Raw genomic sequence first — 21,255 nt, forward strand, 5'->3', positions numbered from 1 at the left:
AAAGCACCCGTGGCCTTTACGAGTCCTCGTGAGGAAGGATTTGCAGTGAGCACACGGATAGGTCTATGGACGGAGGGTGCCTGTGGGACCTCTCTGATAGGGACGGTTCCGTCCGCCGAGAGACGAGCGTCAGAATTAGCACCTAACCAACACTCAGGATTTGGGGGATTCGGGTGAATGTGGCTCCACACATCAGCAAAAGATCATCCACCAGGTTGTCAGACAACGTCCACTCTGGCCTTCCGGTGACCCTGGAATGGTACAGGTTGGGGAGCCCTCTTTACCTTCCAGGTACGTGAGATTTAGAGCACAAGTTTAGTCAACCTGCTTCTGGGCTGCCTAGTAACCGATGATGTCATCATGTGTTACCCACCAGGTGTGTGGCAGACAAGTTCAGCTGAGTTATGAAAGGACCAATGGGCCACTTTGTCTCTCTCACCCCTCCCCCACCATGTCTCTATCCAATAAATATCCTTCATGCTAGATCTGTCGCCTGCGTGGCGTATTTTTAAATATTTCTCAACAGTGCGTTACTTTGATCGTGGACGCTGCTATGAGTTTTAAAGTCTCCGTTCCAAAGCACCCTCTCTCAGCCTCGCTACATGCTGATCTGAAACAGTCGACCCTATATGTAGTTCATTTGCTCAACTCTTGACCAAAGCTGGCCTCAGCACACATCGGACAAATGGCCGCTGCTGGCCCGAAGTCTTTGGGTTTCTAATACCTAAGCTGATTTAGAAAATTCTGCAAGACAGAATGTTACATTCGAGGCCCCTCCCAATATAACACACAGTTCTCTTTCATCTTCCTCAAGGCCTGGCTTACAGACATGCTCAGACCCAGAATGCCTTCCATCATGGCTGAAAACTGAATGAAAAAAAGAAAAGGACATGACTGTTCCTAGGTATGGTGGAGGAGAAAGCTTATGATAGGTATGTAAGAGAGCACAGCCAGAGTCAGGAGGGTCCAGAGTAGTCATGGGGAGAAGGGAGGGAAAAGAGACAGAGGAGAACCAACCGGGAGGCCCAAGGTACAAACGGAGCAAAAGGGGGCAAGTAACCACAATATCTGGATTACATAGGAAAGAGCCCCTGGGGGGAGGGTTCAGGGTAGAGGGCGGGGTTGGCAGCCTTCCCCTGTAACCTGTTGGGACTCAGGGATGCTGGGAGAACCTGGAGGCCAGGCCCACTTTGGTATGTTAAATGGGCACCTCAGCCACTTGTGCTGGGTTGGGGCTGACAGTGACCTAGCAACTGTGTGGCTTGTTGCCGTCTTGGCTGGTGTCCTCATCTGGATGGAAGCATGCTGCGTGACTTTACCACCACCTTGGTTAAGGTGATTAAGGGGGTACTCTGCTCATCACTGTACCCTGTTTTCAAACTAAAGAGGCAATATCAGCCTCTTTAGAAGGTTTGTTCTAAAACTGGATCATATAAGAACTGTGATGGCCAAGTTGTCTTTGTCAAGCTTTAGTTATTTGGAGAAACAGAGTCATAAAAAAAGGTGGCGTTTTGTGACAGTACACTTATTGTAAGCTGTTAAAGATAACTAAGGCATACAAGTTAATAGTCATGCCAAATACAAATGCAATTTATATGGAAGCAAGCTTGGAGGGATATATTAAAGCAGTGTATTCCAGGAAATTGTCAACAATTTATACTTGAGCAACAAACAATCTATAGTAGCTCTATTTGGTAAAACTGTGGTTCTCAACTGATCCATCTGTTAATTAATTTTTGCTAATGTAGTAGTCATACAATGCCGGGTCGCTATCCGGCAGGTGGAGCTGAGAGGAGGGTGGCCAGTCCAGCTGGACGCCCTCCATGGCTGAGCGGGATAGTGAGTGTCAACGGCCTGGACCGCCCCAGATGCCCCAGGGAATAAACCACCACCGAGCCAGGAGATCTGTCGAAGCAGGAACTTGGTTTATTGAACAAAGCGGTTCTTTTTATAGGTTTGGGTCTGGGGGCAGGGTTAAGGAAGTGAGGTAAAATGACGTAGAGGGCAAGGTTAGGTAGTGCAAGGAGAGGTGGGCCAGTGACAAAACTCCATGTAACAGTTACCAGTCAGGGTTGATTTTAAGGTGGATATGCTGAATCACTTTTGCCCAGAAGTGGCGCCTCTTAAATCAGAAGCTAAAGACAGGTCTCCAAACTCAAGCCAGGCTCAGGTAGATACAGCAGGCCTTATCAGGCCCAACAATGCAAACCATTTTTGAAATCTCTCCATGGCTCAGTAAGCGTTCCTGGGATTGGGAATAAAAACCATAAGAAACAGTCCTCATTAAGGCAAGACAGCGTCATGCTGTCTCCTGCTACAGCTGTGAATTTTATGCCTGCCTCACTGCTGACAGAAAGCATTTGGATTCTGCATTAACAAGCTGAGAATTAACATGTAACATAGTAAACACAACAGCATCACTTTTGGATCAGTAGTATTGTGACCTTGTTCCTTCCCCAAGTTACTGACTTATCCTTTCTTTGGCACCTCTCCTGGATGGCTTTGTCATCTGTCTCCAGATGCTTTATTTGTCCAGTGGTCTCTGGGATGCTGTTCTCGTCAGCCGTATCAGAGTGGGAGTCTGGGGCCTCATTCATTTTCTGCAAAGACACAGGCGTAACCTTGAGAAGAACATCCGGCCCTTTGCCTTGATTAGTTTCTAGGTCTCCCCATTTAACATGTACTTTACGCTGTGACTTCTCTAGGGCAAAATGCTTTTGCACGTTAGAAACAGCATTATCCAGTAAGGTGAAAAAGCTTAGCATAGTTAGCGTGGTTAAGTGTAGTAGAGTATGTGGGGATTTAGGTGGGTGTGTATGCCCCTTTTTATTTAAAAAAAATTGTCATTTAAATATTTGATAGTGTCATTCCATAGTAACTTGACTCTGTACACTGAAAGGGAATCCAGGAATGTGATTAATTGTGAAGTTTCTTAAAGCCTTTGCTGGTACAGGCAGGGCCATTATCAAATTGTAATGGGAGTGCCGTTAAAAAGGTATACAATAAATGGCATTCAAGGTTGTTTCACCTCTGTGAGAAGGAGCAATGGTCATATTAGAGAAAGTCTGAACTGTTACATGAACGTACTTTGAACACCCAAGTTCTGAGATATCAGTGATACCTGTTTGCCAAATGGTAGTTTTACGCCCAAGGATTAATTAATGCATTCCACCAGTAGATGGCAGTGGTGTGGAAGAAAACCAAGCTGGTGAAGTCAGTATGTGATTTTTGAGCATCCTGAAAAGAAAGTCTTAGGAGCAAAAAGGAGGCCAGCTCATCGGCTAGAACACTGGCAGGTTAGGAGGAGCACAGGTTTGAGTTAAGAGGAAGGCTGGGTTCGCTGTTGGATAGGTGGCTGAAGGGAGAGGAATATTTGTGAAATGACATTACTGGGGGGTGTGTGTGGTTAAGGTCTTGCCGTTTCTAAAAGAGAAACAGGAACGTGCAGAGTCAGCTAAAATATTCAGTGGCCGAGAAACGTCTGGTAAGGACGGATTGACTATGGCACCTGCAACAATCTGCTTTGGGCACAATCTATTTCATGGATGGCGCAGAATTCGTATATAACATATTTGCTCCTTGTCCTTTTGAAGAGCCATCTATAAAAGCATTAATAAGCAATTGCTAGGCTTTTTTGGATGTATAATTTTAGGTAACATGCACGGGTCTTAAAAAAAGATTTAAAGCCAGGTGCACACCTGTAAGCCCAGCACTTTGGAGGTAGAGGCAGGTGATCCTGGTTTACAAAGCGAGTCCAGGACAGCCACGGCTGCAAAGAGAAACCCTGTCTCGAAAAACCAAACCAAACCAAAACAAAAGATTTAAAAAAATCTTAAAATGTGATCTTTGGGATAATGATTATCTATAGGTCTTGAGTAACATGTTAATGCTACCTCTCCATTATTCTCAGTGTGGGACAAATAATCTACCTGTGTTTTATTTAGTGGCACAATAATCTCTATAAGCACTTTACCAGTAAGTTGTTTTCGTTTTTAAGTTTATGTATTTTATGAATGCTCTGACTGCATGTACACCTGCACACCAGAAGAGGATCTCAGTATGGATGGTTGTGAGCCGCCATGTGGCCGCTGGGAATTGAACTCAGGACCTCTGAAAGAGCACACAGAGCTCTTAACCACTGAGCCATCTCTCCAGCCCCAGCTAGTTGTTTAAGACACCTTCTTCCCGTCACTATCAAGTCTATACTTTATGGTAAATAAGGAATTACATATAAATAGTCCTATAAAATGAGATGTAATCCCAATAGGCAGTGAGGAGGAAGGAGGGATAAGCAATCAATAAGGAAGGGATTAGTTCTATGAGCCCAGCTTTAGCAGCGGCATTATTCACTAAATTAATAGTTTGCTCTCCTTCCGGTGTTCTGTTAACCGGCCTCTTTTGCAAAGCTTCCAGGCGCTTGTTCCATAAGCAAGAGTCTGATGCAGCAAACAGGTAGCTCTGCTTACCTTTTGCTTCTACAGATCTCCAGCACATGGCCCAGCCAGTTGTACAATTGCATTTAACCTTTTGCTAGCTTTGTACTCAACCTCACATTAACTCCTGTTAGTCTGGATGGACAGTTTTCCTCATATAACTTTGTTAATGATCCCTACAGAGTTGTACAGTTTTCACCTCCTGAGATGCTCTGGATCTTTGCCAACTGTTAAGTTTTATCACAGTCCCTCGCACGGATCCTCTTCTGAGGCATTGTGACTGCTGCTCCGCTCTTTGTCCTTTGGTCAGCCTTGGAGCAGTTTCTAAGAGATGGATGGGCAAAACCCTGAAGGCAATTCAGGGACCCTCTAAAAGAGAACCATGGACCATGGGCTGTCCAACTCATCCCTCTTTTTCCCACTCTGGACATTGTTTTGTGGACTCAGAACTGAAAACCGCTGGACTGAAGTCTCCTTTCCATCAGTTCCCTTCTCTGTCTCACCAGCTCAGATCAGTAACACCCGTCAGGGCCAGCTGGACTCCTTGAATGGCGCAGTGCTCCAAGATTAAGGAGGACTAGATCTAGCTGGTGCAGTGGCGCATGCCTTTAATCCCAGTACTTGGGGAGGCAGAAGCAGACGGCTCTCTGTGATCTCGAGCCCAGCTTGGTCTACAAAGGGAGTTCAGGACAGCAAGGATACATAGAGAAACCCTGTCTTGAAAAACCAAACCAACCAACCAAACAAACAAAGACTAGGTCTGACTACTGGGTGGTTTGGGCCCTCCTCTGTGACCGACAAATCCTGACTGGTCTGAGATGGGGCCTAGAGACACAAGCCTAAGCCTCCTGTCTGGGCTCCGGCTCGCTGTGCTCTGGCTCTGCCCAGATCACTGCTTTCTTCTTTACTGTCCTCACACTGATGCCTTTTACATGTTTTACTTACTGAACTTCACCTTATACCCAAACAAAATGTCCCACATAAGCTTTCCCGACAGCTCTCACTCCACAACAGCTCCGCTTGTTCCTGATACATCTACAAAGAGACCCTTTGGATGTTGTGGAGAAGCTCTGGCCAAAAGGCACCTTCCTCCTTGCACCCCAGGCCAGATCTTTACACTAGCCCTCAGTTCTCTCTGGTCCCTTCCTTTGCTGCTCTGGAGCACCCTGCTACTTCTGCTGGCTCATTTTGGTGCCTCAGACTTGGCCATGGGACCATCACTGTCACCCTGAATCGACTGTATGCTCATTTTCTCTTGCTGGTCCTCTGTCTCTCCCATCTCAGCTCCTCCCTATTCCTCAACCTTCCTGGAAAACCTTTCATTTTTACTCTGTAACCAAAGCAATCTGCCTACAGCCCCCCAGTAACAAATTTTCAAGTTTCTTCAGGAATGCAGGATGGAAACACATGATCTGCTGCAGCTGAACGAGTTAAGACTCCTTGCTGCCTGACCAGAAGAGCGCCTCTCCAACTGGGCCTGGTACCACCCCCCACCAAAGAACCCCCTCCGCAGAACAAACCACGAAGCAGCTCTCACATCCCTGCCCTGCACTTTTTATATCCTGTCAGAGTTAGGAATGATAGTTTCCTGCTGAAAGACTACACTTCCCAGCTTCCCGTGGACTACAGAAGTCATTTCCGCCCCATAAGGGGCCGCAGCCTATCTTCTGTAGGCATTTTGGCCATCTGCACACGTGAGTGATAAAGCCCTTCCTCGCTGAGAATAAACATGGTCCCACTTAAGGTCAGACCCAGCCTCTCTTTCTTTCCTTCTTCTGTCTCTCTACAGCTGCCTTAAATAATCTAACATAATCTAACAGTCTGTATGTGCTTGAGCATGTGTCTTGAACATGCCTCCAAAGTTTCAGTGTGTAATTCTTGTGTGTGAGGGGATATAGTAAGGAAACTGCTGACATCATTGCTCCATGATATGGTCAGACTTTGTTGTAGATATGAGAGAAAGAAGAGCCAGAGGCACCTGGAGGAGTTCATAGCAGAGAGAACATGGTCAGCAGACTTGACATGGCCAGGGCTAGGGAAGCAGGAGAGAAGAGTGGAGAGAGGGGGAAGGGAGAAGAGAGAGAGAGAGAGAGAGAGAATATATATATATATATATATATATATATAATATATATATATATAGAGAGAGAGAGAAAGAGAGAATATATATGTATATATATAGAGAGAGAGAGAGGGAGAGGAGAGAGAGAGAGAGAGAGAGTGAGCAAGAGAGGGAGAGAGAACAAGAACAAGAGACAGACAGCACATAACAAGAAAAAGTGTAGCCAGAATATGGGGTTATAAGAAGGGGGGCAGGAGACTGGTGTGGGAGCTTTGAAATGTACAGCAGGTATTTGTGAGGAGGGACTGAGGGAGCTTGGAGGCCACATGGGCGTTGCTGTGCAGCCACAGGTCCATGTCAATGGAGCCCTGTCACTTCTGCCAGAGGGGAGAAAGGATGCCTTTTGGCCGATGGGAACTGATTTCAAAAGTCCCTGAGGAATGGTTGCTTTTATTTAACCTCCAGAAATCCCCCTGTGGCTCAGCTCAAGCTCTCTTCTGTGTATTTGGACAGCTGAAAGCGTCCAGCCATTTGTTGGTGATGAGGGTTGATGTACTGCCCTCTTCTGTAGCGGCTTCTTAGCCGGCAGTCAGGGAGGCTGGAATTCCAGTCAGAGGCTGTGGTGGGGGTGGGGCAGGATCTGGTTTTCTGAGTGAGTCTGAAGACAGTCAGGGAACAATTACCCAGGCCTACCTTTGGCAAGGGATCCCTGGGTACATTTGGCCTGTGAATATTTTTAAGTATACAAAAAGAGATTAAAGTTTTGGGTAGCATGACCACTGTGTTAAACTACACTGAAATACTCACTGTACAAAAAGCAGTTAACAAATGTCCATAAACAGTGGGACTAGACACATACCTTTGAGCCATAGCAAAACAAAGCTTGAAAATTTATCAGTATAATAGAAGCATGTAGATTTATTTTTCTGCAATAAGAGATTTTTCTTGGCAGGGAAGAAAACAGAAGACAAGGGTATTTCTAATAGAAACACTTTTAAATTTATATTTAGGAGATTAAAAAAAAAACTGAATCTGTGACTATGATGGTTCTTGGATACAGGGTTTCTCTGTGTAGTCTTGGCTGACCTGGACTCCCTTTGTAGACCAAGCTGGCCTCAAACTCACAGAGATCCACCTGCCTCTGCCTCACTGCGTGAGCCACCCCATTTGGCTGGCTATGATAATTTTTAAAAAAGGTTTAATAGCCAGTGTTTTACCAAGGCAGGATTAACATAGCAGAACTCCACCGAGTGACCTTTGAACTCTTAGCATCCTGTATCATCTTTAGGCCTCATTTTCACATACCTTAAATCATTTTCACATACTTTAAATCCTTTCCTCAGGCCTGTGCAATTTGCATAAACTTTGACCTTTTTCATTTATTGTGAGGCATAGGTGCTTGGCTACTGAGAAAAGCCACTGAAGGGAGAGTTCTTTTAAATGATGAAGCAGTAAAAAGCAAGTTTCACGTAGTGGCAGCAATGGCATTGCTAGAGTTTGCTTTTAACCTTGAAACCCATTTCTGTGAGTTTATCTGCATCAGCATGAAGCCTGCCAGCAAGGGAAATCTGTGAGCTTGCGTTTCTCAGCTGGAGACCAGGTCTAGAAAAGGCCAGGCCTGATTTTAAGTAGGAAATGGACCGACCAGGAAGCTGTGTCCTGCGGGGAGCAGGATAAGGTCAGCTTGCTGCTCCTAAACTGATAAAGCTAGGGCTGGTCTTCGTAACTGTCACAGTGATCTGACAAGGAGAAACCTGAGCAGGAAGTGCAAACCAAATGGCCTCTGTGTCAGTTAAGGATGACAGATTTACCTGCTACCTGGACAGCCAGTGTGGTGACTTCTGGGGTCTTTGCTGGGGCAGAGGTTATCTGTGATTGGCAGCCGCCCACGGCAGCGTTAAGTCTTCAGCTACCATGCTGGACAGCGTCAGCCCCCAGAGCAGAGGGTCTAAGAGATTTTCCTGTAGAAGGGAGACTTGGGAAAACTACTTAGGCAGAGCAGGGCAGCCAAGCCAACAGTGGCTGCAGTTTGGGCTGAGGCGTAGGACAATTCTTTGCCACACTTGAAGCAAGATCCAGATGGAGTCTGCGGCCACCCGTCTTCTTCCCTGTTACCAGGCGCTGGTACTGTGGTCCATCAGGGTGAGTGGTCAGGAGTTAGACTTACTTCCTGGTAGGCAGGCAGATGTGGAGAGGGGTGATGGTGCATGAGGACGGAGGCTAGTTTCTTGAGCAGCCTTTGACCTTGAGGCAAGAGCCTCAAGCTGAGAACCGGTTCAGTGAGTTCAAGGCCCACTGAGGACGTGACACAGGTCTTCAGACTGACCAACCCTCCTCGCTGAGAATGTGACACAGGTCCTGTCTTCAGACTGAGCAACCCTACCTCGGGGGAGGAAGGCTTGAGATGCTTTAAAACCGCAGGCCTCCAGAAAAGGCTGGGCTCTCTTTGCTTTGCAGAGAGTCACTCTTCCAAGCGTCTGCCAGGCCGGGGCTTGCTCACGCTCATGAGCTGCCTTTCTTTAACTGCTGTTCTGCCAGTGGCACTCACAATCTCTGCTGCTCTCTGTCGCCCTTCAGACCTTTGCCTGCCTTTTATTTCTCCAACTGGCAGAGAAACTGAACCCAGTCAAGACCCCTAGCCTGTATTATTTCTAGACTGTATCTTTTTGGGGACCTGTCTCCGAATTTCTTCTGCAGACAATATAATTTTGGGAGCTCATCTCCGGGTCTCCTTGGAGGACTACAGGCTTATCAAGGTAAGAAATCCAGGGGAGAGTGTGGTGGAGATGTGGGCTGTCAGCTCAGCCGGCAGAACCACAAGGTGTCGGGGTGCCTTTCCCTTGTCAGTCCCAGAGCACGGTAGCCCAGGGCAGAACACACAGAGACAGGAACCAGACCTTGGCATTGGCGTGCCTGGCCGCCCACAGGCCCATGTCACAGATGCCCTGTTCCCACCACAGCCACAAACAGAGAAGAACGGCCGCGCACAGCTGTAATCCCAGCGCTTGAGAGAGGAGGAGCTCCGCACATTGGCCCAACCTGGTCTATAGTGAGACTAGCCAAGGACAGGAAGTGGGGCTGTGGCACAGAGAACCCCCGCCCCCCGCCAATGGTTTCTAAGTCTCTGTTTACTTATAAAATATGCTGGAATGTTTTAGATACTTACGAGTTCTCTCGTCTACAGCAGTGTGAATAACCATACCCTCTTTTACGTTTTCAAGCTTTTTAACATCTTAGTTTGTCCATGGCATTAGAATATTCTGTCTTGTAGTCAGGTGTGGTGGTGCACACCTTTAATCCCAGCACAAGAGGAGGCAGAGGCAGGCAGATCTCTGTGAGTTCCAGGCCAGCCTGGTCTACAGAGTGAGCCCAGGACAGCCAGGGCTTCACAGAGAAACCCGGTCTCAGAAAACAACAAAACAAAACAAAAGAATGTTTTCTTCTTCTGCCTGGCACTGTTGTTCCTTTCCCATGAAGTGATTTTCATTTTTACTTTTTTGTTTCTTTGTTTCTGAGACAGGTTTTTCTGTGTGTAGTCTGGCTGACCTGGAACTTGCTCTGTAGCTCAGGCTGGCTTCTCACTCAGAGATCTGCCTGTGCACCACTGCCCAGCCCATTTTTTCTTTTTATATTATGAATAAGAAGTTAGAGTCTGTGGTCTAAAGATTTTGGCATCTTTATTCCAACCTTCTTTGTTTTTATAAAACCATTTGTGTCAACTATTTTCCTAAAAAATGTAAAAAAAAAAAATGTAACCCGAAAAATGGTCACAGTTTCAAATATGGACATATTACGCCATCAGGTAGTTTTACACTGAGCAGTTCCTCAGAAAGTTACATCTCCTTATAACTAGAGCCAAATCCAAAAGCGGATTCACTGTTGGATTGTTCAGCCTTTCAGTAAGTAGATGAGGCAGAGCCTGGAATCATGCGTTATAATTTTTGCTTTGCTTTTAAATTACTCCATGTTCTGATATTCATTCTTCAGCTCCAAAATGCTTTGTTTCATTGCTCCCCGTACTTAATTTTTGGTCTGGGAAATCTTTAAAAATATGATTCACTAGGTGGGGGTGGATCTCTGTGTTCAAGGCCAGCCTGGTCTTCAGAGCAAGTTCCGGGACAGCCAGGGCTACACAGAGAAACCCTGCCTTGGAAAAGAAAAGAAAAGAAAAGAAAAGAAAAGAAAACAAAACAAAACAAAACAAAACAAAACAAAACAAAACCAACAACAACCTGATCAATTTATGGAGTTAGTCTCTCTTTCCACCTTTGCAATGTTTGTGTAACAAGGGCCTCTACTGCTGTGTCATCTCACAAAACAGTTGACAGAGAGAAGGTTCTGTCTGGGCCTTGTGAGTCATAGCACCATAAACATCTTCCAACTAAAACCGTTTTCACAGATTGGCTAATAGCTTGTTTGTGAAAGCACAAACTACAATTGCCTGGCCATGTTTTGTTCCCCAAAGGAAAACAACCATAGAAGATACAAGTTTAAATTAATGGGCCCAGTTATTAGCCCCTAATACTCAAATCTCAGAGGCAGGGTTTTCAAGACTGACCAGCTCAGCATGAATTTGGGCTCTTCCGTATCATTCCCGTAACTGACAGCAGGCCAGTGTCCTTAGAGCCATCTTCCTTAGTATCACATGAGAGCTGCTTGGTCACAGGTACCTACAGAAGTTAAACGACTCTGAGTGAATCTTCCTGCATAGCGCACTTAGATGGAGGGGCATTTGAAAAAACAAACACACAAGCAAACAAACACCTTCTCTTCAACCCTGTAAGATCCCCCTGGAGCAGCGGCTCTCAGCCTGTGGGCCGAGAAACCTTGCATGTCAGGTATCGGCCCTGTTACCCACCACGTTAGCCAAGTTACCGTTAGGAAGTAGCAATGAAATAGTGCTGTGGTTGGAGATGACCAGCATGAGGAGCTGTTCTAGAGGGTCGCAGGGCTGCCCAGACACTGACAGCCAGCCACACATCATGGTGTAGACCACTTGTGCTGTGGCCCCGGCTGGCTTCTGTGGTCTGTGGTCTGTGAGCACATGGATTGTGGAGAGGGAGGGCCAGTTAATCACCATTTCAGTAACCAGCAAAGATGTCCAAATTAACTAAAAAATCTAAAGAAAATATGTCACATTTCCCTAAAACTTTGTATCTTCTGTCAAATCATGTATTTCTCCTCGAACACCATTTCCTTCCTCTCTACTAAATAGTCTTCAAATACACATTTTCTTGTAAATGTGAAGGGCTTTTTTCGTTACCAATCAGCTTCAAGAGATACAGCAGTTAGTGAATGAAAGTGTCACTACGTTTAATTGTTACAGTCTTGAAAATCTACATTGCTTGAGTGTATAATAGATATGAATGTGTATTTAGCCATTTTGTAATATTTAGTTCATAAGTATAATTTTTTAAAGAATTTCAGGCATTTCTGAACAATAAACATTTACGTGCAGGAAAATGCATGGCTTAGCGATTATGTTGTAGGCCATCTATCTGTTGTCTCTTACCCAATTCTTTCCAAAGCCCTCCCTATTTTGCATATTAAATCACTATTCAGTTAATAAACTCCAGCTGTGAATCTAATTCAAGCATCTAAGGACAAGGATTACTGACACTTAAAGGCAAACATTACCATGGATTGATTTTTTGGGATGATAACAGCTAACAGCCCCTAATCCATTTAATGAGGAAAATTTTTAAAAAGATTTATTTATTTATTTTTTATAGAGAATTCTGCCTGTGTGTGTGCCAGCAGCCCATAAGAGGGCACCAGATCTCATTATAGGTGGTTAGGAGCCACCATGTGGTTGCTGGGATTTGAACTCAGGACCTTTGAAAAACCAACATTGCTTTTAACCTCTGAGCCATCTCTCCAGCCATTAATGAGGACTTTTTAATACCTTATTTAATGAAAACATCAAAACTTTCACAGTTCTAAAACTTCACTACTATTTTTTATTTTGAAAAGCCAACTCTTTCTTCACTTTCCTCCCTCTCTCTTTCCCTCCTTCCATCCATCCTCTTTTTCTAGAGACAAAATGGTAACATAATTTTTTGGTGGTTTACTACATAATTTTTTCGTGATTTATTAACTCCATTCCCACTCCTTCTCCTACACCCTTCCTGGGAATCACTGAGCCTGATTTTAGGGTTTCCAGTGTGCACATGATATTGGTTCATCCCCGAGAGGTTGGACATCCTGCTGTTGTGCGTCATTCAGAGACTCACCAGTCGGACTCAAGTTTTGGCTTTAGTAAGTCAGAGGTTTTGTTTTTGTTTTTTTAAATAAAAAGAGAGTGTCCAGAACCCAACCCAGAGAGAGTTTTCTAAGTAAGGCCCCAGCTATTGTTAGCCTAAGGATTATAAAGGCAAAAACCATAAAATAATAATTTTTTTAAAATGATTTATTTATTATTTATACAGCATTCTGCCTGAATGTATGCCTACATGCCACAGGAGGGCACCAGATCTCACTATAGATGGTTGTGAGCCACCAGGTGGGTGCTAGGAACTGAACTCAGGACCAGTGCTCTCAACCTCTGAGCCATCTCTCCAGTCCCATAAAGTAACTCCTGTCCTTTCTGGGTGGAGGCAAGGCTTGATTTTAATGGATGTCCAGCAGGTGCCTGAGCCATCCAAGCCAGCAAGCGTTTCCACAAAGGTAGAAGTTAGCAGTTAATCTTGTGAGCTCATTAACTTGTAGGAAGAGCTGAGGCAGTGAAAATATTTTGCAACAATCAGCAGTTCTTAAGAATAACACAACTGGCCCCCTACAGAGATGTAGCAGCCCGGCAGCTCAGGTCTGGTGTGGGTCCTCTAGCAAGGGAAGTGGGGACTGCACCGGGCTCCTTTGCCGGCTTTCTGATCACTTCCCCCTGGCGGCACTGGTTTGGCTGGCCACATGCTCGGTCCTGATGCAACTTGGTGAGCTGGGCTGGATGGGAAAGGGAGCTCCTTTTTTCTGAGGAATAGGGGAGGGGAGGGAGGGAGGGAGAAAGGGTAGGACTGGGAGGTGAGGAGGGAAGGGGCTACCACAAGGATGTAAAGTGAATAAAAGCTGCATAAGAATAATAATAAGAATAACACAACTGTGCCAGGAAGTGGTCCACCTCAGGCCAGCTGACAGGGGACATTCAAGGCAGGAACAACTTTCTCATGGCCTATACAAGCAAAAAATTTTTTTCTCACAAGTTTAGCATAGTAAATATAGCCTGGAAATACGTTCACCGCCACACTGCCATGAGCCACACCGTGAAAAGGGAGTCTTGCCGCCTCCAGCAACCGTCAGTTAACCATGGCTTTTGGGCAGTGGCGGGGCCTCGTTAGCCCATTCTTTAACCATGCTAGAATGTTGACGGGCTCAATCTTGTACAAGGTCTGATACAAGCAGCTACAGTTACTGTGAGATTTTGAGGGAAAAGGCCTTGTCAGGTCCAGAAGACACCTCAGCAGTCTTCCCTGACCTTCCGCTCTTAGAATCTTTCCACCCGCCTTCTTCAGTGCTGCCTGAGTGTTGAGCATGTTGTGATGTGGATGTTTCATTTAAGGATGAGTAGTCCACAGTCAATTCTTTTCTTTGCTTTACTGGCTGCGACTCTAACAACAGCACGAAGGATCTGCTCTGATGTGGGGTGAGTGTGAAACCTGCAGTAGTCTATGTTTGTGAGAATAGGTGTGTAGGAGGTGGTTTGCTGAGTGTCCATTTACAAAACAGTATCAGTGGGTTCTCCTCAGAGCCTGCAGCCTCCTCAACCGCCTGTTCTGGGAGCGTCCCAGGCATGGGGTTCTTCCTGTGGCGTGAGCTTTAAGAATCCAGGTAGAAAGCTGTCACCATAACAAACATTCGTGCCTCTACTGCACAAATAGGCACCTGTTGCCTAGCTGACCATTGCGCACAGAGCATCTAGGTAAGACCGCTGGTGACTCTTCTTCCTCAGCAGCCTGTGAGAACACTGAAAAACTTGTAAAGCTTTTGCTTCAGAAGCAAAAGGAAGCTCGACTATGCCACACGCATACACATGCTGGGCGGTCGTGGGGGTCTGTCTATAATCCCATCCTCTGGGAAGCCATCAGGGAACCAGCAAGCTGCTTAGACAAAGCAGCGAAACAGTGAGCTCTGGGCTCAGGGAGAGGCCTGGACCTAGAAGGTGGAGAGAGACTGAGGAAACGCTCAGCATTGACCTCAGGCTTCTACACACGTGCACATATGAACAAGTTTACATGCATGAAAACGACATAGACATACACATGCAGCTATTTTCTCTTTTGTGTTCAAACTACTCTTTTTTTAAAAAATTATTTATTTTTATTTTATGTGCATTGGTGTTTTGCTTGCATGTATGTCTATGGGTGTCAGATTTTGGAGCTAGAGACAGTTGTGAGCTGCCATGTTGGTGCTGGGAATTGAACCCAGGTCCTCGGGAAGAGCAGTTAGTACTCTTAACCACTGAGCCATCTCTCCAGCCCCCAAACCACTCTTCTAAGGCAATAATTGAAGAGAAATTTGAATATAAAGCAGTGTTTCCACTGTGTTCAAGAGATTAAGTCAGGGCTAGATTGCAGGAGGCAGAGAGACCTAAGTAGGGGAACTGATCAACAGTCTCTCTCTGTCTCTGTTTTTTTTTTCAAGGCAGGGTTTCTCTGTACAGCCCTGTGGCTGCCCTGGACTTGCTTTGGCACTTTGACTAAAACAAATCTATTAATGTGCAAACCTACCTGTAAGAGTATTTAAAGTTTCCGTCAGTGTTGTATATTTAAATACACGACTCACACTAGCTGAGGAGAAACCAGAGTATTTTACTGTAGAGAGTGCTGATTTCAGGTGGCTCTACACTGTCCCAGTCAAGGAAAAATTTGACAACTCATTTCGTTATTTTGAATCAGTATTTGCTTCTGGTATAAAATAGTGAGACGTGTTTTTTTCTTAACGTGAGTACAAGTTAGACATGAGAAGATCAGTGTGATGCTAAGGGCTCTCGGAACCTGCTGTTGCTTGCCTGCAGCTTTAATGGACACACTGTGGCTGTAGCTCAGGGCTAAGGAGAGCATCCCGGCCCGCTAAAGAGCTGAGCCTTAACACAAGATGGAGGCAGAGAGGGCGAACGTTGAGAACAGGTAGGTGCTCAAAACGAGCTCACGTCCAATAGGATAGGCTCTTTCCAGCTCTTCTCTTAAGCTGATTCTTTAATGTGTGAATTTATGGGTTTTATTACCACCAAACTTTAGAGGCAAAGGAAAGTCTGATACTTGGCGTGTCTTTTGTTTGTTTAAGTTTTATCACTGAGCAAACTCCTACACTACTTCATGTGGAAGAGGCCAGTTCCCTGATTTTCAACCTTTCTTTTTTCTTTTTCTTTTTTGGAGCCAGGGTTTCTCTGTGTAGCCCTGGCTGTCCTGGACTCGCTCTGTAGACCAGGGTGGCCTCAAACTCACAGAGATTCTCCTACCTCTGCCTCCCTGAGTGGTGAGATTACAGGCGTGCGCCACTGTGCCTGGCTCTTTCTTTTATTAATATGGTTAGTTTAGAATTGGGCTTAAACTTAGTTTTTTTGTATATATTTGGAAAGAGTCATGGGAAATATTTTTCATTAATAAATATAATCTCTTACAAAGCATAGACTTTAAGAAGAATGAAACACTTGGGCAATCCTCAGTATTAAACTTATAACAGTAAACACTGTAAAACTTGTATTATTCAATGAATTTTGCTTGTAGAATAAGCATATTAGAGAAAACAGGCTTTTTTCCTGTTGTAACAGATACTGTATAAGCCTCTTTTGCAAGAGGCAGTTAAGAATACTAAAAGAGAAATATGGACATAAATAATATATCTGTTCGTTTTATATTTTCGTGTGTTAAATTTGGTACCCACAGCATACACCTTAGTTAAGAGTGCAGCAGGGAGCCGGCAGTGGTGGCGCACACCTTTACTCCCAGCACTAGGGAGGCAGAGGCAGGCGGATCTCTGTGAGTTCGAGGCCAGCCTGGCCCACAGAGCACTGGACAGCCAGGGCCACACAGAGAAACAAAACAAAGGAGTGCTGCAGGCACACAGCTCAGGATCACTTGTGCTGCTTCTTGGTCATCCAGGCACTTGGTCCTGGAATGGACATGCTGTACAGCAAACAGCAGGTCAGTGTGCCTGCGGGAGAGCTGCGCAGCATTATTGTCAGGATACAGCAACCTAGCGTCGCGGCAGGAAATCTCTGAAAATATTCAGTCATTACAGAAATGTACAGGTTTTATAGCTACATGTCTCTGTGCCTCTAATGTCATTTTCAAAGTCGATGTTTATCTGGTCTAGCCAGAGCCCCATTTTAGCTTAACTTAAGTTTTACGTCATAAACGAGCCTGAGGCTCATGTCTCGCTTACAGCTCTGACCCCTAGCACTAGGAATGTGCTCCTGGGGAAGTGAGCAAGGAGATAAACGTGGCCCTGTGTGGATTCCTTAGTCTGGGATGTGGTCCTCGTGCAGTTCTTCGTCACGCTGTCCCCCAGGGAATTACCCAAACATTTGCATTTCCACAGTATATTTTTTCAGAAAATACTTTCTTCCTGTGAATACAAACCTAGCTCACAGGCCTCTTCTGAGGCAAGCCATTCCTCCACTAGGGAATGTGACTTTACAGTTTCCAAAACACCACAGCTAACAACAATTTATTTACAGCACCTCGTTATGAGTGTTTTAGAATTTTCACTTGAGAATACTGCTTACATAAAGCGAACTTCCAAACACGGAAAAGACTTGTCAGGGTAGCCTGTCTGCCAGAACAGAGAACAAGAACAAACAAAACCCCCTGAAAACAAGAAAAAAGTGAAACAGTCCTGAGTGGCTCTCTAACTTGTGCCTCACAGTGGGCTTTATCTTGCTTGCTTTTTCCCTTTTTTCATTTTGCTTGGCTGCTGGCTCACCCACAGTGAGAAGCAGCAAGTAAAAAGGCACATGGCTCAAGAGAATGGACAGCCATGGTTTAGTGGGGTCAGCCAAGTTGTGTGGACAGAAGTGGTAAATGCACAGAGGAAACGGCATTAGCCGAGAAAATTGCATGAGTCCAGAAGATGTTTCTCCAAAATGTCCTCCCTTTTTCAGTGGTCAAGTTTGTCCCTCACGCCTTCCTTTAGCAGACCATAAATAATCAACCAAAACAAAATTTCTGTTCTTTAAGATATAGGAAAGTACCCATTACCTTATATTTTTATCATAAAACTTTTTTTTTTTTTTTTTTGAGACAAGGTCTCACTATGTAACTCTGGCTGTCCTGGAAATCACTATGTAGATAGACCAGGCTAGCCCTAGAGTTCTTCCTGCCTCTGTGGCTGGGATTAAAGGTCTGTCATGTCTGTCCAGCCATAAAAGTTTTCATTTATTGAAAAAAGAGACTTATTTATTTATTAATTTATTATGTATACAGTGTTCTGCCTGCACACCAGGAGAGGGCACCAGATCTCACTGTAGGATGGTTGTGAACCACCATGTGGTTGCTGGAAATTGAACTCAGGGCCTCTGGAAGAACAGCCCGTGCTCTTAACCACTGAGCCATCTCTCCAGCTCTCATAAAAGTTTTAAAAAGGTCAACAGGATGTGAAAAGGGAAGAAAATCTTCACAAGGACGCTCAAGTTTACTAGCTGCAAGCTTGTGACACATATACAGTCCCACCTACCGCAGACAGGGTTCTCTCTGTGGCCTAGGCTGTCCCGGAACTCAGTTTGTGGACCGGATTGGCCTTGAACTCACAGAGATCTGCCTGCCTCTGACTTCTGAGCCCTGGGATTAAAGGCGTGCACCATCATACCTGGCTCATATGTGAAATTAATACATGAGCTTTTGAGGTAATCTACAGATGGCAAAATAATATGTGCACTGCAGAGGTTTTGACCTAGACCAACGAATGTCTGCTAGTTGTATCATGCCTTTTCACGAAGACCGCATTAGACAGGGTGTTCTTCAGCCCCTGCTTCCCACTTCTGTGACGATCCCTTAGTCTTGGAGGGAGGTTGGTTATGATGTAGATACCTGCTTTAGAGCAAAGCTCCTGCAGTCTCTTGTCCTCTGTACCAGCAATGGGTGCCTGTGTTAACTGTCATGGACTGCAGACAGACACTTCTCTGAGGACAGAGAGATGCTCTGGCCTATGGGTGCAGTGATGAGCCTCTGGGAGTTGGTTTAACATTTTGTCCATTTAGCAGAATAATGGTATTAGGGTCACCTCCAAGGCCTGTGACCTTGCTAGGCAGGGGTTTGGCCCAGCTAACAGTATCAGGCAGGCAGTTGTGCCAATCCCAGCATGCATGGGGAAGGGCTCATGAAAATTCTGTCGGCTAGTCGGCTAGTCACAAGTCAGATAGGCGCTTTGCAAATATTTTCTATTACCCTGTAGGCTTTTACATCTTTCTTCGTTAACTGTTTTGTAGGATGTTTCTAATGTTAACTGAGTGCATTTTTTCTCATTTGTTAGGTTTGCTTTTGATTCCATACCTAAGGGATTTTGCCCAACATAAGATCACAAAGATTTAGTCATATTGTAGAATATACTACAAGTTTTAGTTCTATTTAGGCCACTGACCTATTTTTAGTCAAGTTTTGTGTACTATACAAAGGAAGGGTCTAGTCTTTCTTTTTTGGGGGTGAGGATGGTCCAAGAAAGGTTTTCTCTGGGTATCCCTGACTGTTCTGGAACCATTCTTGTAGATCAGAGATCTGCCTGCCTCTGCCTCCCGAGTGTTGGGGTTCAGGCAGATGCCGTCATGCCCTGCTATCACATTGTTTTGAAACACAGCTAGTCATATGTGCCAGCATCTTTGGATGAAAGGATAAACATTTCCTTACTGAGTACTCTTGAAATCTTTGACACTGTCAGTCGATTGTACACATAGGTCTGTTTAATGATTCTCAGTTCTCCATGAATCTATAAAGCTGCCAGAATGTATTGGTTACTGTAGCTTTGAGCTGGTTTCAGTTTTTGCATGTGGTTAGCTCACATTAAGTATACAAATGAGTGGAATTTTCTGTGTCATTTTAATATATACATATATATGTCAAAATTTATTCAAATCCACCCTCCTTAAAACTTTCTGTCCTTTCTTTGCTTTCCCCTTCCCTCTCCTTGTGTGTTAATCCTGCTTTCTGGTCACCCTTGTTGGGCTTAGTGCATGTAACAGGATGGTGCTCACTTGTATCCATTTTCTTGGAGCTGACTTGATTTCATTCTTTTTTGCAGATGAATAAAACTCTGTTATGTATATGTGGCATATTTTCTTTTTGTTTTGTTTTTTTTTTTTCTTTTTAAAAACTGGATGTGCCTTGGTGTTTTGCTTGCATGTGTGTCTGTGTCAGATCCCCTGGAACTGGAGTGACAGACAGACAGTTGTGAGCTGCCATGCAGTGCTGGGAATCGAACCCAGGCCCTCTAGAAGAGCAGCCAGTGCTCTTAACTGCTGAGCCATCCCTCCAGCCCGTGACATACTTTCTTTATCTACTCAGATGACAAAGGTACCCACATATCTCAGAAAGTGTGAATCTTCCAACCTTGCTCCTTCCTATGCTTGCTTTAGCTACGGTAAATAGCTAGAGTCTCCATGTGAATTTGAAGATTTCCTCGTCGATTTTTACAAAACAAAGTGTTGTCAGGGATTGAGGTTATGTGCGATATGTGGAGTACATTGTGGAGTATTGTCGTCTCAGGGTAAACTTTTGCTCTGGGGACAGATGAGTATGTTTTCAAGTGATTTAGGTCGTGGATTTGTATGTATTTTACCAGGTTAGCTGTACATCCCTGTATAGTAATATGTAATGACTGAGACACCTTCAGGTTCCCTTTTTGTTTACCCCTGCTGCCTGGTAAAGTGGACACAGATGGGAGGAAGTGGAGGAACATGAACCTGTGAAAAATGTCAATCCTCCCACATTTTCAGGTCCCCCATTTGTCAGTCAGGGAGGCTGGCTTTGTGTTGAGTTCTCTTATAACATTTCTGAAAGAAAGTTTCTTCAACGACACAGAACATTATAGAATGTATACATAATACATGTCATCCTATTTACATATACAGAAAGTTTTTTCAGTGAAACGTTTAAGATTTATACATGATACTGTCATTCCTACTTGCACATGCAAGTATGAGCGTGTGCAGGTATGTAGCAGCAGCACAAGTTCTAGAGGAGAACACAGAGCTTTGTTCCAGTGAGAAGTTATTTCTGGGGAGGAAGAGTCTGGGGATGAGGGAGGAAAAGGCTAGGGCTCTACCTGCATTTTTTTCTATAAAAGTGTTTTCATGTATTTCTATCATAATTTTAACTATGTATAATAATAAACATAGCTATAGCTTCACTGAGATATTTTGTTCACACCTGTCACAGTAAGACTAAATACCCACTGAAGGTGAGACCAAGAGTGATGCTGAGCCACTGGCTAAGGCTGAGGTCACAGTGCAGTACAGTAGTGGAATAGGCTCTATTTAATGTTCTTTTGGTTTCAAGACAAAGCAACAGCTGTGGTCACCGAGAGGGGTCGTGTCTTTAGGAGCTTGTAAAGATCTGTTTCCACGAGGCCCTGTGTTATAGCCATGGTTTTTATGTGTCTGATGGTTGACGTTCACTGTCATTGATTCCAGTAACAGTGTTACCATCAAAGCACAGGAAGTTCTTATCTCTGTGTCCTCTGGCCGTCAGTGCAGTCACAAAAATATTCATTTTGGTGGTAGATATTCCAACTGTTAACATTATATTTTTTGAGAGTCTAACAAGTTAGCGCTATTGT

General features: G+C 44.7%; 1 protein-coding gene across 16 annotated transcripts in view; it reads left to right on the forward strand.

Moving 5' to 3' along the window:
• Nucleotides 1-28: 28 nt before the first annotated feature.
• Nucleotides 29-21,255, forward strand: part of Tfpi (tissue factor pathway inhibitor) — a 50,396-nt gene continuing 29,169 nt past the window's right edge. For 3 of the 16 annotated variants that reach the window (XM_060390372.1, XM_021642882.2, XM_060390370.1), the window contains exons 1-2: nt 30-291; nt 815-932. Coding sequence is in view for 2 of the 16 variants with exons in the window: in XM_021642883.2 (XP_021498558.2) it covers nt 13,415-13,424 (10 nt within the window). In the remaining 14 variants the exon portion in view is untranslated. Of the gene's footprint in view, nt 292-814; nt 933-6,072; nt 6,178-9,072; nt 9,252-13,269; nt 13,425-21,255 lie in introns of those variants that run through there. The other 13 variants (XM_060390377.1, XM_060390371.1, XM_060390376.1 and 10 more) reach the window with 13 other exon arrangements.

The sequence above is a fragment of the Meriones unguiculatus genome, chromosome 8 (genome assembly GCF_030254825.1).
Source record: "Meriones unguiculatus strain TT.TT164.6M chromosome 8, Bangor_MerUng_6.1, whole genome shotgun sequence".
Lineage (NCBI taxonomy): Eukaryota > Metazoa > Chordata > Mammalia > Rodentia > Muridae > Meriones > Meriones unguiculatus.